Here is a 13,733-nt window from a genome sequence, read left to right on the forward strand (position 1 = left end):
GGGTGAAGGCCTGGAGACGCAGAGATCGTCTATGCGGCAACTGCCAAGGCAGAGAAAAAGCTCAAATCTACCCTACCTAAATCTATAGCCACACAACAAATGCCTGCTCTACAGTCATGACCTATGCTACATCCACACCCATGAATGCACCCAAAAAATATAACACCATCAAAACGGATGCACCAGATTATCTCTTAGCCATTCTCTCTCATTACTCATCCAAATCCGACGGCTCATGTTTAATGTGTCTGTCCTCCATCGCCCTCCTACGGACCCACGCGGGATTTCAGCACCGGCGTTAGGGGGAAAAAACAGCATTTCAGCACCGGCGTTTCGAAAGTTCCACACCCCCGCCCCGCTGGCCAGCGGCCATGTCCCTCCCCGGTGGCAACGGCGAGCCCCCTCCCCCTCCACCGCCGTTCCCCTCACTCATCAAGCTCGGCCGCGCGGTCACCGCGAGACACGTCGACCGCCTCCTGACAGTGCTCCTCCGCCGCTGCAGGCACCGCCTCCTCGCCGCGCTCGCCTCCCAGGCGCTTGCCAACGCCATCGCCCCTACTCCGCGCACGCACCTCCTTGCCGCCTCCGCCTTGCTCGACTCCGCGCGGCCGCGTGACGCCGCACAGAGCCTCGCACTTGCCTCCCGCACCGCCAGTCGCCGCCTCTAGGATGCACTGCTCCGCCGGGCCTGCGCCGGGGGCGGCGACCTGCGCCACGCACTGGAGCTACTCTCCGCTGCCATCGAAGACCACGGCATGGTGCTGTCGCCTTCCACGTACCGCGAGATGGTGGTGTTGCTGTGTGCCCACGGGGAGGTGGATTGCGCACTTAGGGTGTTCGACTTAATGACCAGGAGGGGGTGTCAGGTAGAGGATCGCGTTTGCAGCTCGATCGTTTCTGGGTTATCCAGAACTGGGAAGGCCGGAGCAGGGCTGGATTTCTATGAGAAGGTGAAGAGTCAGTTCAGTGGATTTGATCCGGGCCTTGTGACACTGACATCAGTTGTCCATGCTCTTGGGTTGGAGGGGAGAACTGGTGAGATGGCGGAGCTTATGCGGGAGATGGAGTGTAAAGGCATGAATGCTGATGCTGTGTTTTACGGCAGCATGGTTCATGGATACATGAGTCGTGGGTTTTTGATGGAAGGTCTTCGGGAGCATCGATCCATGCTAGAGAAGGGAATCGAAGCTGATGTGACTAACTATACTACTGTTATTGATGGACTCTGCAGAGAAGGTAGTGTGGAGAAAGTAATGGGGTTCTTGGATGAGATGGAGCGAGTGGATGCTAAGCCAAATTTGATTACTTATACATCACTGGTTGGTGGCTTCTGTAAGAGAGACAGGTTGGAAGATGCTTTCTCTATCGTGAGGAAACTGGAACAAACAGGCGTGGTGGTGGACGAGTATGTATATTCGATTTTGATTGACAGTTTGTGCAAAATGGAAGATTTAGACATGGCTTTCTCGTTGCTCACGGAGATGGAGAATAAGGGAATAAAGGCTAGCATCAAAACATACAACGCGATAATAAATGGTCTGTGTAAAGCTGGTCACACTGAAAAGGCTCTTGAAATTTCTGAAGGTGTTGCTGCTGATAATTTCAAATATAGCACACTGTTACATGGTTACATCAAAAGAGGTCACATAACCGGTGTTATGGCAATAAAGGATAGGCTGGTAGTGGTATTTCTATGGATGTTGTCACATGCAATGTTCTTATCAAAGCATCGTTTATGATTAACAAGGTGAATGATGCCTGGAGCCTGTTTCATAAAATGCCTGAGATGGGCTTAAGACCTAATACTATCACCTACCATACAATCATAGACAAACTGTGTAAAGCTGAGGAAGTTGACAAGGCACTGGAGTTGTTTGATGAATACAGGAAAGATTCAGGATTCTCCACTGCAGTTGTTCATGAGTGTCTGACTAAAGCACTGTGTAATGGAGGAAAAGTTGACATGGCTGACCAAATATTTTATGATCTTGTTCAGAAAAAAATAAGGCCCAATTTCTTTAACTGTAGGAAGTTGATTCATGCACACTTCAAAGGACACGGTGAACATGGTGTGCTGGATTTCATTTGTAAGGTTGGGAATTAGATATTGACTTATTTTCATCTGTTTGTAATTATGCTTCTGCTTTCTTAAGCAACAGAAATTGTATGCAAGCAGCAATGGATGCTTACAAGTTACTCAGAATGCAAGCCATTGCTGTGACTAGATCCGTTGCGTTAGCACGGGCATTATACTAGTGGAAGTAAGTATGCTGCTGATGCTGGTTTTTGGGTTCAGATTTAGAGAGATAACTGCTCATTGCCGACGCCAAAGATGATTGCCGGGCGGATCAGGCCGCGTTCTGGACCGTTCCGGACCAAAACGAACGAGGTCTAAATGAGCCGAGAAAGCCTGGCCCGGAAGCAAACCCAGCCCAGCTCTGTCCACTCTGGTAAACAAAGCCGACTCACAGAGTTACAGTGGTCCCCTGCCTGCCGTGCCGTCGCCGTTTCCGCACTTCTCTCGTCCCACCAGTCCACCTCCTCCACCGCCGCGCGCCGCCCGCTCCTCCGCCTCCGCGAGGTTGCCCTTCCTCACCACCAGCGGCAATGGCGGCCTCGCCGGACCAGTTCCGGGGCCAGGCGCGCCTCCCACACTTCGCGGCCCCGCTCCGCTACGACCTCCGCCTCCGCCCGGACCTCGCCGCATGCACCTTCACGGGCGCCGCGGCCATCGCCGTCGCCGTGTCCGCGCCCACCCGCTTCCTCGTCCTCAACGCTGCCGAGCTCGATGTCGATCGCGCCTCCATCCGCTTCCAGGCGAGCGCTCGCGGCCCCCATCTTCTTTCGATCGAGTCTCTTCTGATCTTACTGACTTTTTGTTGTTGTTGTTGTTGCAGGATTTGGCGCCGACAGATGTGGCACAGTTCGAGGAGGATGAGATCCTGGTCATCGGCTTCGACCGGGACCTGCCCCTCGGCGAGGGCGTGCTCACCATGGACTTCACCGGGACGCTCAACGATCAGATGAGGGGATTCTACCGGAGGTACGCTGCCTCTTACTGTACTAGTTTCTTGTGCATGCTAGACTCCAATTATTCCTAGTTGGTATGTACTCCCGATTGTTAGTTTCAGTGGTGACAAATTCGTGTTTGGGACCAACCGATACAGTTGCTTCACTAGCACGCCAATTGTGTACACCACTACACCAGGGACATCTTGATGTGTTCTTGTTGCCATGCATATTATGCGAAAAATGTGAGGTAGTTACAGAGCAGTGACTGATATCTTAGAATCTGTAGTGTCACAGTCTTGATCTGGTAGTCCGATCATGATTCTACTTCTACCAACTACCATTGGTTTTGTGTTAACTTGAAATTGGTCTTTATTCGTTCAAGAATTTTTTTTTTTGTTATCCAGAAAACTGTCACAAGAATTTTAGCCAGGATGCTGATCCTCATTCCCTGCCCAATATGTCATCTGTACCATCTGCTAGTCACCATACCAGCAATCACACACAGTGCTCCAGGACCTATTCTGCACCTACCTTTCTGGCTGGTGTAGCTTGCCAGGGATTCTTGTTGCCACTCTGCTCCATTTCACCTTTCACTGTTTTCAAGTTCCATGGCCATTGGATCCACCGTGTGCTGGATCCTTAGCCAGCACTGGTCCTTGCAACTCCTATCTGCTGCCATCCTTACTATCTATGGGAGTGTTGGTCGCCTTCTCCTCTTTGCAGTCCAGCAGTCCTTCCTCCGCCTCCCTGCCACTGGCTCCAGCAGTCCAGCTCATGATCCCCTTTTCTTGCGCCTCTTTGCTGTCTCTCTCTCTCACTTCCTTCTCCATGCTCTACCCCTGGTGGTGTTGGTGATGGAGGGAAGGGGAGCCTGTGATGATGGTTAACAGGCAATGCAGACAGTGGATAAAAGGAGGTAACATAGGGAAGATTGTTGTATAATTCTTGGCTTCACCTGTAGACTAGGTGCTCTAGTCAATGCCCAAGGTAGATCATCATCTGATCATCAGGCATCTCCTGTTTAGAAGAAGCTCTGATCAAACCATCGCACAAAAACGTTTGGTTGAATTCATCTTAATTGATTCCCTTCTGACTAGATAACTTGTAAACTTGGAAATAGACAACTGACTAGTACTCTCTAACCTTACGTAATACTAACCGACTAGATAACTCACATAAATTAACTTGTATCTTTCCATAACATGGCTGAGTCAGGTATTATATTATTGACATATTTAGTGTTGAAGTTAACTAGCACCAGCAGGAATGCAGGATGCAGTAAATCTGTGCATAATAACCATGCCGTTCTGACTAATGTGCTTGGAGAGAGACCATAAGTTCGTACTGTTTCTGGAACCTTTATCCGTGGATTTTTAAAAAGCAATATTGTAATTTTGGGATATTTTGATATATTAGTGGTTGTCGAATGATGTACTTCACTACTTCCAAATTTTCTCGAGATTAATGTTTTTTATGTATGAAGTGATCTCTCCTTTTATTATTTTCTGGTGGCATTTCCTTGCAGCAAATATTTGTACAATGGAGAGTCAAGAAATATGGCGGTTACACAGTTTGAAGCCGCTGATGCGCGGAGGTGCTTTCCATGTTGGGATGATCCTGCATTTAAGGTGATTAACATGTTCTTTATTTTCTGAACAATGTTTTGATATATTCCCAAATATGAGAATAAACAAGTGAAATTATTTTTCATTGAGTCTTCATACAGGCTAAAACATCCTCTACATCGTTTTAGAATTTAAAACGTATGATTCACTATCTAAAATAACTTATTATCTTTATATATATTTTATTTTCAGGCTAAGTTCAAGCTAACACTAGAAGTTCCATCTGACCTGGTAGCATTGTCCAACATGCCAGTGGCTAAGGAGACTGTCAGTGGATCTATCAAGACCGTTTATTATGAGGAATCTCCACTAATGTCAACCTATCTTGTGGCTATAGTTGTTGGCATCTTTGATTACATAGAGAGTTCGACATCAGAGGGTACAAGATCAGTTTTCACTGTCCATTATTTTGACCATTTGTTTCAAAATGCTTTTCTATTGTTCTTTTCCTAATTCCATTTCAATTTATTTATTTAATTAGGAACCAAAGTTCGTGTCTATACTCAAGTTGGCAAGACTCATCAAGGAAAGTTTGCACTAGATGTTGCTGTAAAGTCGCTGGATTTATATAAGGAGTAAGTCTGAGTCTAGTTTTGATTCTAAAATGTATTTACAAATAGTGAGGCCAAATGGGGCTGAAGATTTTTTCGATAATTCGAGTTATTAATAGATGTACACTGGGATCAGGATTACTAATGGCATTTTCTTTCCTAGTTATTTTGCCACTCCTTATCCACTACCTAAGTTGGATATGATTGCTATCCCGGATTTTTCTGCTGGGGCCATGGAGAACTATGGGTTAGTCACTTACCGAGATACAGCTTTGCTGTATGATGAGCTACTATCATCAGCATCCAACAAGCAACAGGTTATAGATATATTTAAATCAAATCCATTTATTTCATTGGCTAATAATTGATGACTGTTGCCTAGATTGCTTTGCTACAATTATAACCAAGTATATCTCCTCTTTTCCCCTTGATATCTTCTCTACTTAGGTAGCAATAACTGTTGCACATGAGTTGGCGCACCAATGGTTTGGTAATCTTGTGACCATGGAATGGTGGACTCACTTGTGGCTAAACGAGGGTTTTGCTTCCTGGGTAATCAATCCTTCCACCATTTTTGAGCAATTTATAGCCTATTTCTGTGTAGCGCTAATTCCTTTTTGTAAATCCTGTGTTTCAACAGGTAAGCTATTTAGCAGTAGAATCTTTATTTCCTGAATGGAATAACTGGACACAATTCCTTGATGAGACGACCTCTGGCCTCAAATTGGATGCACTTGCAGAGTCTCATCCTATCGAGGTATTCTTCATTTTTTAATGAAGAGTTATTCTTCATTATAGGCCCAGTTCCTGTTGATGGAATTGGTTGCTTTTCATTTTTCTGCATTATATTTTGTGTAAAAGTATTTCTGGTAGTTCTACAACTGTTGTGGCAAAACATTTCGCTGGCGATATGGAATATAGACAATAAGATACATTTAACTTAAATAGAATCAGACACACATGGCATGTACAGTGATTGAATCATTGCTGCCCTTGATGTTATTACGGTTCAATCAATGTTCGGAAATTTAGATGAACTTTTATTTGAACTATTCGTCTTAAATGCAGCATGCATATGCGTGGTAACTTGGGCTGTATAGCTTATGTAGTCTCCAACAGGCATGATTCTCGTTTAGTCATGTACACATACCTGATAGCAATGGAATGTTTGCAGATGTAGGTACATCTCTTTGCCTTTTTAAGATGATCTGAGGGCATAAGACGAAACCCCAGCTGCCTTTCTCATCTCTTCACTACTGCCATCTTCTCCAGTTGTACCATTCCCATCTCTGGCAGTGCTGCCAGTCTCCTCTGCTGTCTCCTTACCAACCACCTCATGTCCCATCTACCATGATGGATTTTTTGCTTCCTGTTGGCTTTGGGTGTCTCCAGCTCTGGAGGAGCTGACACCTCCGCTATAGAGTCTTACATTATACTTTTAGAGAACTTCAGCAATGTGCCAATATATTGTCAATTTCAGCATTCCGTAGTGTTTCTGATTTCACAACATTAGCATGTCCATTTGTCCTGTTTGTTCAGGTTGAGGTAAACCATGCCAGTGAAATTGATGCAATTTTTGATTCCATAAGCTATGACAAGGGTGCTTCTGTTATTCGTATGCTACAAAGTTACCTTGGTGCAGAGCGTTTTCAGGTATGATGTTGTTTCTCCTATGAGTTCTATCCTATTCTGTATCTTTTCTGGTGGAGCATTGCATCTTATCCTCCCTTGCACATTATTCGTGTCATTTTCTTCATAAATAAAGGGCAAGTACATTGTCACATGTTAGCGGTCTCATAGGTTGTCTCCTGCAATGCCACATAGTATTTTAATGACATGGATGAGATGGAGGGAGGTGAGAGAAACATATCGCTGTTTCGCGAAGCAACTGCCCTTTAAGCTAAATTTTAGTACTGTGAGACTACTCTGCCACCATTGTACAAATTGTCATTGGAATGCAACTCATATCATTCGATTTCTATGCACAAATTGAAGGGCTGTAGAGTTACTACAAGTCATCTACAACTCTACAATACAACTCATTGTAGAGGTTGTCTGGTTGTGTTTTTGGGTGTGTTGGGGATTGGGAGTTTACTCCCTCTCCCTTGTACTTTCCTCTGTTATAAATGAAATTATAAGCAGCTCCTGCATGTTTGAGAAAAAAAAAAGATCTGGTCTGGTAAGTTGTCTCTAAATTGCGTGTCATTAACTACAAGGCTACTTGTCGCTGCATCTATGCTGATACAGTGCATCTTAGCTAAGGATATCCTACCGAATTTTTAAGATAGCTTTAATTAGTGTATTCCTTAATACAAGTGAAACGACTATTTGTTATGTTTCTAATTTATTACGTTTGCATACAAGTGAAATGACCATTTGTTATGTTTCTAATTTATTATGTTTGCCTATCTGGCTGTGTTCCTACCTGTATTCTTCTGGTACCCACTTTTTTTTGGCAAATGTTTACTGTTTCAGAAAGCTTTGGCTTCATATATAAAGAAGTATGCCTACTCGAATGCTAAGACTGAAGACCTTTGGGCTGTTCTTGAGGAGGAATCTGGGGAGCCTGTTAAGGATTTGATGACTACATGGACTAAGCAACAAGGATATCCTGTTATTTATGCAAAAATCAATGGACATGATTTGGAACTTGAACAGGTTTGCTGAAAAAACTTTCATTTTATTTGTCATCAGTAATATATTACTTGTTGGTTTTTCAATTTCTATTTTATTTGGCTATATGATGTATCTGACCTGGTCACTTGGTCGTTATTTCTTGTTTCTGGGACCTCAATTTTCTTGGTTTGTTTGGACCATCAAATAGTTTCTTATAGTCAGATAACATGGAACCTGTTTTTCATATTGACTTCAGAATAATATTAATATTATCATGATAATATTAGTGTTTCTTTCCTTTGCCTTAGTTTTCATACATCATCTGTTTGTATGTATAGCACAAAGTGAAGCCATTAAGATTTTTACATCAGGATTGTCAGTTGTTTGACCTTGAAAGTCGAAACAGTTTTGTTACCTTGCCATATTGTCTGTGATGTCATTTCTGAGAAGAAAGCCAATCTTTACAGTTCACAACATGAACCAGCAAAATGCACCTGCTTGTCCATCTCAGTGCTTATGTTATGCTGAAAGGTTGTTGATAAGTCATTTGTCCCCTTACAGGCACAGTTTCTGTCTGATGGATCCTCTGGTCCTGGCATGTGGATTGTTCCTGTAACATCATGCTGTGGCTCATATGATGCACAGAAAAAGTTCTTATTGAAAGATAAAACGGATAAGATAAATATTGAAGAATTTGCTGCCTCTCAAAGTGCTGATGGGGAGAAGAATCAAAACATTTGGATCAAATTGAATATTGATCAAACTGGATTTTATAGAGTGAAGTATGATGATGAACTTGCAGCTGGACTTGTAAATGCAATCAAAGCAAAGAAGCTCTCATTAATGGATAAGATTGGTAAAGATAAGAAAAATTTAGCGCTATTGTATACTTTTTCAAGGTTTTTGACAAGGTGTCACATTCTTCTTGCAGGTATCGTGGAAGATTCATATGCGCTCTCTGTTGCTTGCAAGCAAACACTGACGTCATTGCTGCGACTGCTGAATGCTTATAATGATGAGTCTGATTACACTGTACTTTCACATGTAACCTCTGTAAGTAATCTTGCACCTCGAGTGGATTATAAAACCTTATATCTCCAAATCAATTCTGTGGCATTTGTTGTTTCTATTAAATATCAGATTCATGTGTCCTCTTTCTTGGCAGGTATGCTTAAGCATTTCTAAAATAACAGTTGATGCTACTCCTGACTTAAACAAAGATATCAAACAGCTTTTGATCAACCTTCTTCTCCCAGCTGCCATGTATGCCAATAGGCTTCATATTTTACTTGTTTTCACCATGTTTATTTGTGGATTGACATAAAATTGTGTTAAGTTTCCATGTTTATTTATTTGTGTCCTACTTCTGTCTATCCTTATGCATATAAACATAGAACTAGCTTAAGCTTAGTGTTAATTTCTGCTACTACAAACATTCTTGCTTCTCCCTTGTCGTGACTTGCGACCATATTAAAAGGCTCCATGTACCTAATATTTCAGAAAATTAGGCTGGGACCCCAAGGATGGTGAGAGCCATCTTGATGTAATGCTTAGATCACTGCTCTTGACTGCGCTGGTCAGACTCGGACATAATGAAACTATAAATGAAGGAATTCGGCGTTTCCACATCTTCTTTGAAGACCGCAAAACTTCCCTTCTTCCACCAGATACTAGAAAGGTCATAGGCCTCATTGTTTTTCCTTACATACCGTTGCAGTGTTACCTCTATGTCTAATATGCAACGTTGTGCAGGCTGCATACCTTGCCATGATGCGAACTGTTAGGACCTCAAGCAGATCTGGTTATGATGCTCTCCTTAAAATCTACAGAGAAGCATCTGAACCACTGGAGAAATCACGCGTCTTAGGTTTGTGTACACTTTTTCATTTTTCAGCTCGGCGGCAACATAGTTTTTTTTTTGTTTCATCATGTGGTTTATGCTGAAAGTAATGTTTCTTTGTTTCCAGGCTCCCTGTCTTCTTCACCGGATAAGGATATTGTTTTGGAGGCATTGAACTTTATGTTTACTGATGAGGTTAACCTCTAAACCATTTCTGTTTTTACATTCATTATATTGCAAAATTGTTCCAAATACTAGTGTCTTCAAGTCTGCACCATGATTTTAAAAGCCATTGAGCATATAGTCCAACCACCAGCTTACGCAGGTTGGACTCATGTTCACATAAAACAGTAAAGCAATAGTTTTGAGTATTATAGAGAAGAAATAAAATTGAGGATTGTTATGCTACACAAACCAGGCAACCTATCAAGTGGTTGGAACTCCTTCAATTGTTTCCTGCACTTCTCCATTTCGGTTCCCAGAAGCTGCTTCATTTTCTCCCATGCACTTTAGTCCAGTATGAACGACAGTTTAATGAACCCGGTTTTAGCAGTTCCATTGCATGAACTAAATTTTAGTCTGACCTGACTAGGCCAGGCACTGATTATAGTTTTTCTAGTGAAATGTTGTCCCGGTTGTTTCTTTAAACCATGCTCTGCCCAGCTGTATGTACAAACTTAAATCTAATCTGTTGCTTGCTTATTAGGTACGGAATCAAGATTCATTTTACATCCTTGGTGGTATTAGCTTAGAAGGACAAGAAGTAGCATGGACCTGGCTGAAGGTATGTTATACAGTTGCAGGACATCTAGGCTTGGTTTTTGTGACAACATCAGACAAGATATCATATCATATTTCTGATATATTTCAAAGTTTGCTTCTGGTCTCTTGAGAAATTAGTGTGCCATGTCATTAATTTTGTGATACATGTATTGAAGTTACTCCCTCCGTCCAAAAAAAATCGCAATCCTAGCTTTGAACTTGGACCAGGTTCAAAGCTAGGATTGCGCTTTTTTTTGGACGGAGGGAGTATGCTGTTTATTTCTGCATTAATGAATTCAGATAGGAATCCACTGCTTCAAAAGCAATGTTCTGAAAAAAAATGAATATAACCACTTAGTATGGTGCATTGTCTTCAGACCGCTGCAGGCAGGTTGCAACCATCACATAGTAGATTCCATCTATCTGATCTCTTTACTGATCACATTGTGAATAAAGGAGATGCCAGACTTAAGTCAAAGACATGCCAATAAAAGTTCGTTGTTAATTACATGGTTAAAATAATAATGAAAATAAAAAATAATGCACTTTAGATAGTATCCTTAGCGCTCTGCATGTCTGTACAATCAGTCCCTGAAACAAGTGCAATCAAGTAGAACTGCTATTGCATATTAGAGACAACAAGGCAATCTAATATCTGCACTTGTGTGGCTTCTTCCCAGAATATGTACAGTCAACTATAACCAATATTGCATATTAAAAGACAACAAGGCCATATAACTTATGTACACAAAAATGAAATTCGGTTTACCTGAAATTATTGCAGTTTGTTCATCTGCTGTAGCCTTTTGGCTGTGTTGCATTCACTGTGCATCTAAGCCACCTAAAAATACTGAAATTGACTTGTACATCTAAGCCATCTAAAAAGTAAAGGATGGATCATGAATCATTGCAGACATAAAAGATGGAGGATTCACATTTGGCAAGGGGACTGCACTAGATATCACACATACCACTAATATAAGATTTTTTTTAAAAAAAATAATTGTTACTACTCCCTCTTTTACAAAACATAAGGTATTTTAACTTTGTTCCAAGTCAAACTTCTCTAGCTTTAACCAAATATATAGAAAAAATGCACCAAATCTGCAACATCAAATTAGTTTCATTAAATTCCATCATAAAACATGTATTGATAGTGCATTTATTTTGTATGGTAGATGTTAATTGATTTTTCTATAAAGTTGGCTACAGTTTGACTTAGGACAAAACTAAAACACCGCTCTTTTGGAATGGAGTATCTTATTATTTGAGGCACTATAATTGAAAACATCCAGATATTTATGCCCATATTTGTCCCATTACAGGAAAACTGGGATTACGTGTTGAAGACATGGAAATCGAGTTCACTCATATCAGACTTCATCAAGTCCATTGTCCCACCGGTACGCTAGAGACTTGTCTTTGCTTTTTCCTCCCATTCTATCAGTAAGTTAGTAATGTTAGCCCTTTTTGTGTATCTTGTGCTGATCAGTTCACCTCCGAGGAGAAAGCTACCGAGGTTACCGAGTTCTTTGCTGGCCGCATCAAGCCATCTTTCGAGAGAGCACTGAAGCAGAGCCTCGAGAGGGTGCGGATCAGCTCGAGATGGATCGAGAGCATCAGGAGTGAGCCCAAGTTTGGTCAGACAGTGCAGGAGCTGCTGCAGGCCAAGGCGTAAACATGTGGTCCTCAAGGTAGCTTTTCCTCAGTGTGATCATCTCATAGGAGTCCCGCTTGACAACAATGTTCTTGAAAAGGTTGTGGAGGGCGTGGTTATTCTACATTGTATTGGCAGTTGCTTCCATATGATGATGATCTGTTGCCGGAAAAATGATGTAATGACGTTTGTTTCAAAGAGTGGTGTGCTAATTTCATGATTATAGTATTGACAGTAATAAAGAAACGAAAGGGATGTTTCAAAGAGTGGTGTGCCAACTGCCAAGCCCATGATTTAAATTGCCTGGTTGTGAAGCTGCCTGGAGTCCGTTTGGTTGGAACCCTGGGCACCAGCCTGGCACAGCCTGGCACAGGCCTAGGAAATCGAGGTGTGTTTGGTTTCTCTCGGAGCAAGGCTGCCTAGGAAACGGTCAAACGGAATTCCCCAGGCCCGACGAGATCAATGCCCAGCGAGATTCCTATCTCCGGAGCACTCCGCCTGTTGTAATCGCGAGTCCATCTGTCTGCTAGCTTTTTGCTCGTGATGGAGATATGCAACACTGTGGAAACAAGTGAAATTGATTATTCTTAAATTGCACAAGCAATTCTCCTACCTTTTTTGAGGGTTCTAAGAGGAGTTTCCAAAATCTAATCCCGATCTTGATTTTTTTTTTTGGCAAGATAGAAAAACAGCTCTCAAACAACTTCAGGCGCGTTTGGATCTTTGGGCGTATCTTGCTTGGCCTTACTCGGTGAGGAATAGCAAGAGCGCCAGGCGTTTGGTCGAGTGGAGTTACTTGGGAGCCTGTGCAAGCAAGCAAATTCTTTGCCGAAGCTAGAGAGTCTATTTGGGTGGCTCAGCTGGGCGAGTTTCTTGGTTTCCGTGCAGGTGAGGTGAGTTTCCTGGAGAAACAAAGCGCCCTTCGTTATCTCAACTTTCAATCTTTTGGTACTCGGGAAAATCAATCCAATTACACGGAAATATAGGTATGCATATTAATCGATCAATCTAGAGCTGAGTACCAGGGTTGTCGATGCATATATGTACAAAAGAAATAGTATATGATCCGTTGCATTTTTCGCCCTGTTCGCTTAGCTTATAATTCGTACTTTTTCAGCTAACGAACAGTATTTTTCTCTCACAACAAATCAGCTAACGGTACTTTCAGCCATGACTTATCAGCCAAGTGAACAAGACATTTATCTTTTAGAGAAGCGAGATTTTAGGGACAGTTGGAGCAACCCAATAAATATGCTCCCAAATTGTTTTTAGCCACATGGAAAACCCAACAAATAACCCTGAGTGCCGTGTAACTTTGAACAAACGAGGATGTTGGTGACATTTCATTGATTTTTGCAGTGAAATTTAGGTTCACCAGCGAGGGAAGGAATCTACTTATGAACATTTTTATCTATATACTATATCATTATTACTTTCACGTGCAATTTTGTCCGAATCGCATTGGTTTTGCTAGGTCACCTTGAATGAACACTCTTACTATTTCAGGCAATGCTTTGGTTTGGTTGGTGGACGCACTTGATTCACGGCACTCGACTCGGCGCGGGTTCCTTTCCTTACGAGCCACCGCACAACACTTTTTTTTTTGAATGATGATTATTACCCATGTCAAAGTGAAAATGAAAATGAAAAAGAAAGGAGTCTGTCTACTA

The 13,733-nt window shown here is 42.2% G+C and overlaps 1 protein-coding gene and 1 pseudogene across 2 annotated transcripts; both read left to right on the forward strand.

Annotated features, from left to right (window-relative positions):
• Positions 1-371: 371 nt before the first annotated feature.
• Positions 372-2,256, forward strand: LOC136469830 (pentatricopeptide repeat-containing protein At5g57250, mitochondrial-like; annotated as a pseudogene).
• Positions 2,257-2,481: 225 nt separating this feature from the next.
• Positions 2,482-12,327, forward strand: LOC136473424 (aminopeptidase M1-B-like). Of its 2 annotated transcripts, XM_066471073.1 has the most exons (19): positions 2,483-2,817; positions 2,898-3,043; positions 4,538-4,640; positions 4,830-5,016; positions 5,119-5,212; positions 5,352-5,505; positions 5,636-5,740; positions 5,829-5,945; positions 6,728-6,841; positions 7,664-7,846; positions 8,366-8,660; positions 8,736-8,857; positions 8,970-9,067; positions 9,305-9,482; positions 9,557-9,671; positions 9,772-9,839; positions 10,351-10,428; positions 11,732-11,809; positions 11,899-12,327. In XM_066471073.1, the coding sequence occupies exons 1-19, from the start codon at positions 2,608-2,610 to the stop codon at positions 12,082-12,084; spliced, it is 2,631 nt and encodes an 876-aa protein (XP_066327170.1). In that variant the 5' UTR covers positions 2,483-2,607; the 3' UTR covers positions 12,085-12,327. The 2 variants fall into 2 exon arrangements, with proteins under 2 accessions (XP_066327169.1, XP_066327170.1); XM_066471072.1 differs by having other exon boundaries at positions 2,482-2,817; positions 8,366-8,857.
• The last annotated feature ends 1,406 nt before the right edge of the window (positions 12,328-13,733 follow it).

Source organism: Miscanthus floridulus, chromosome 8, assembly GCF_019320115.1.
Source record: "Miscanthus floridulus cultivar M001 chromosome 8, ASM1932011v1, whole genome shotgun sequence".
In the NCBI taxonomy this organism is placed as follows: Eukaryota; Viridiplantae; Streptophyta; class Magnoliopsida; order Poales; family Poaceae; genus Miscanthus; species Miscanthus floridulus.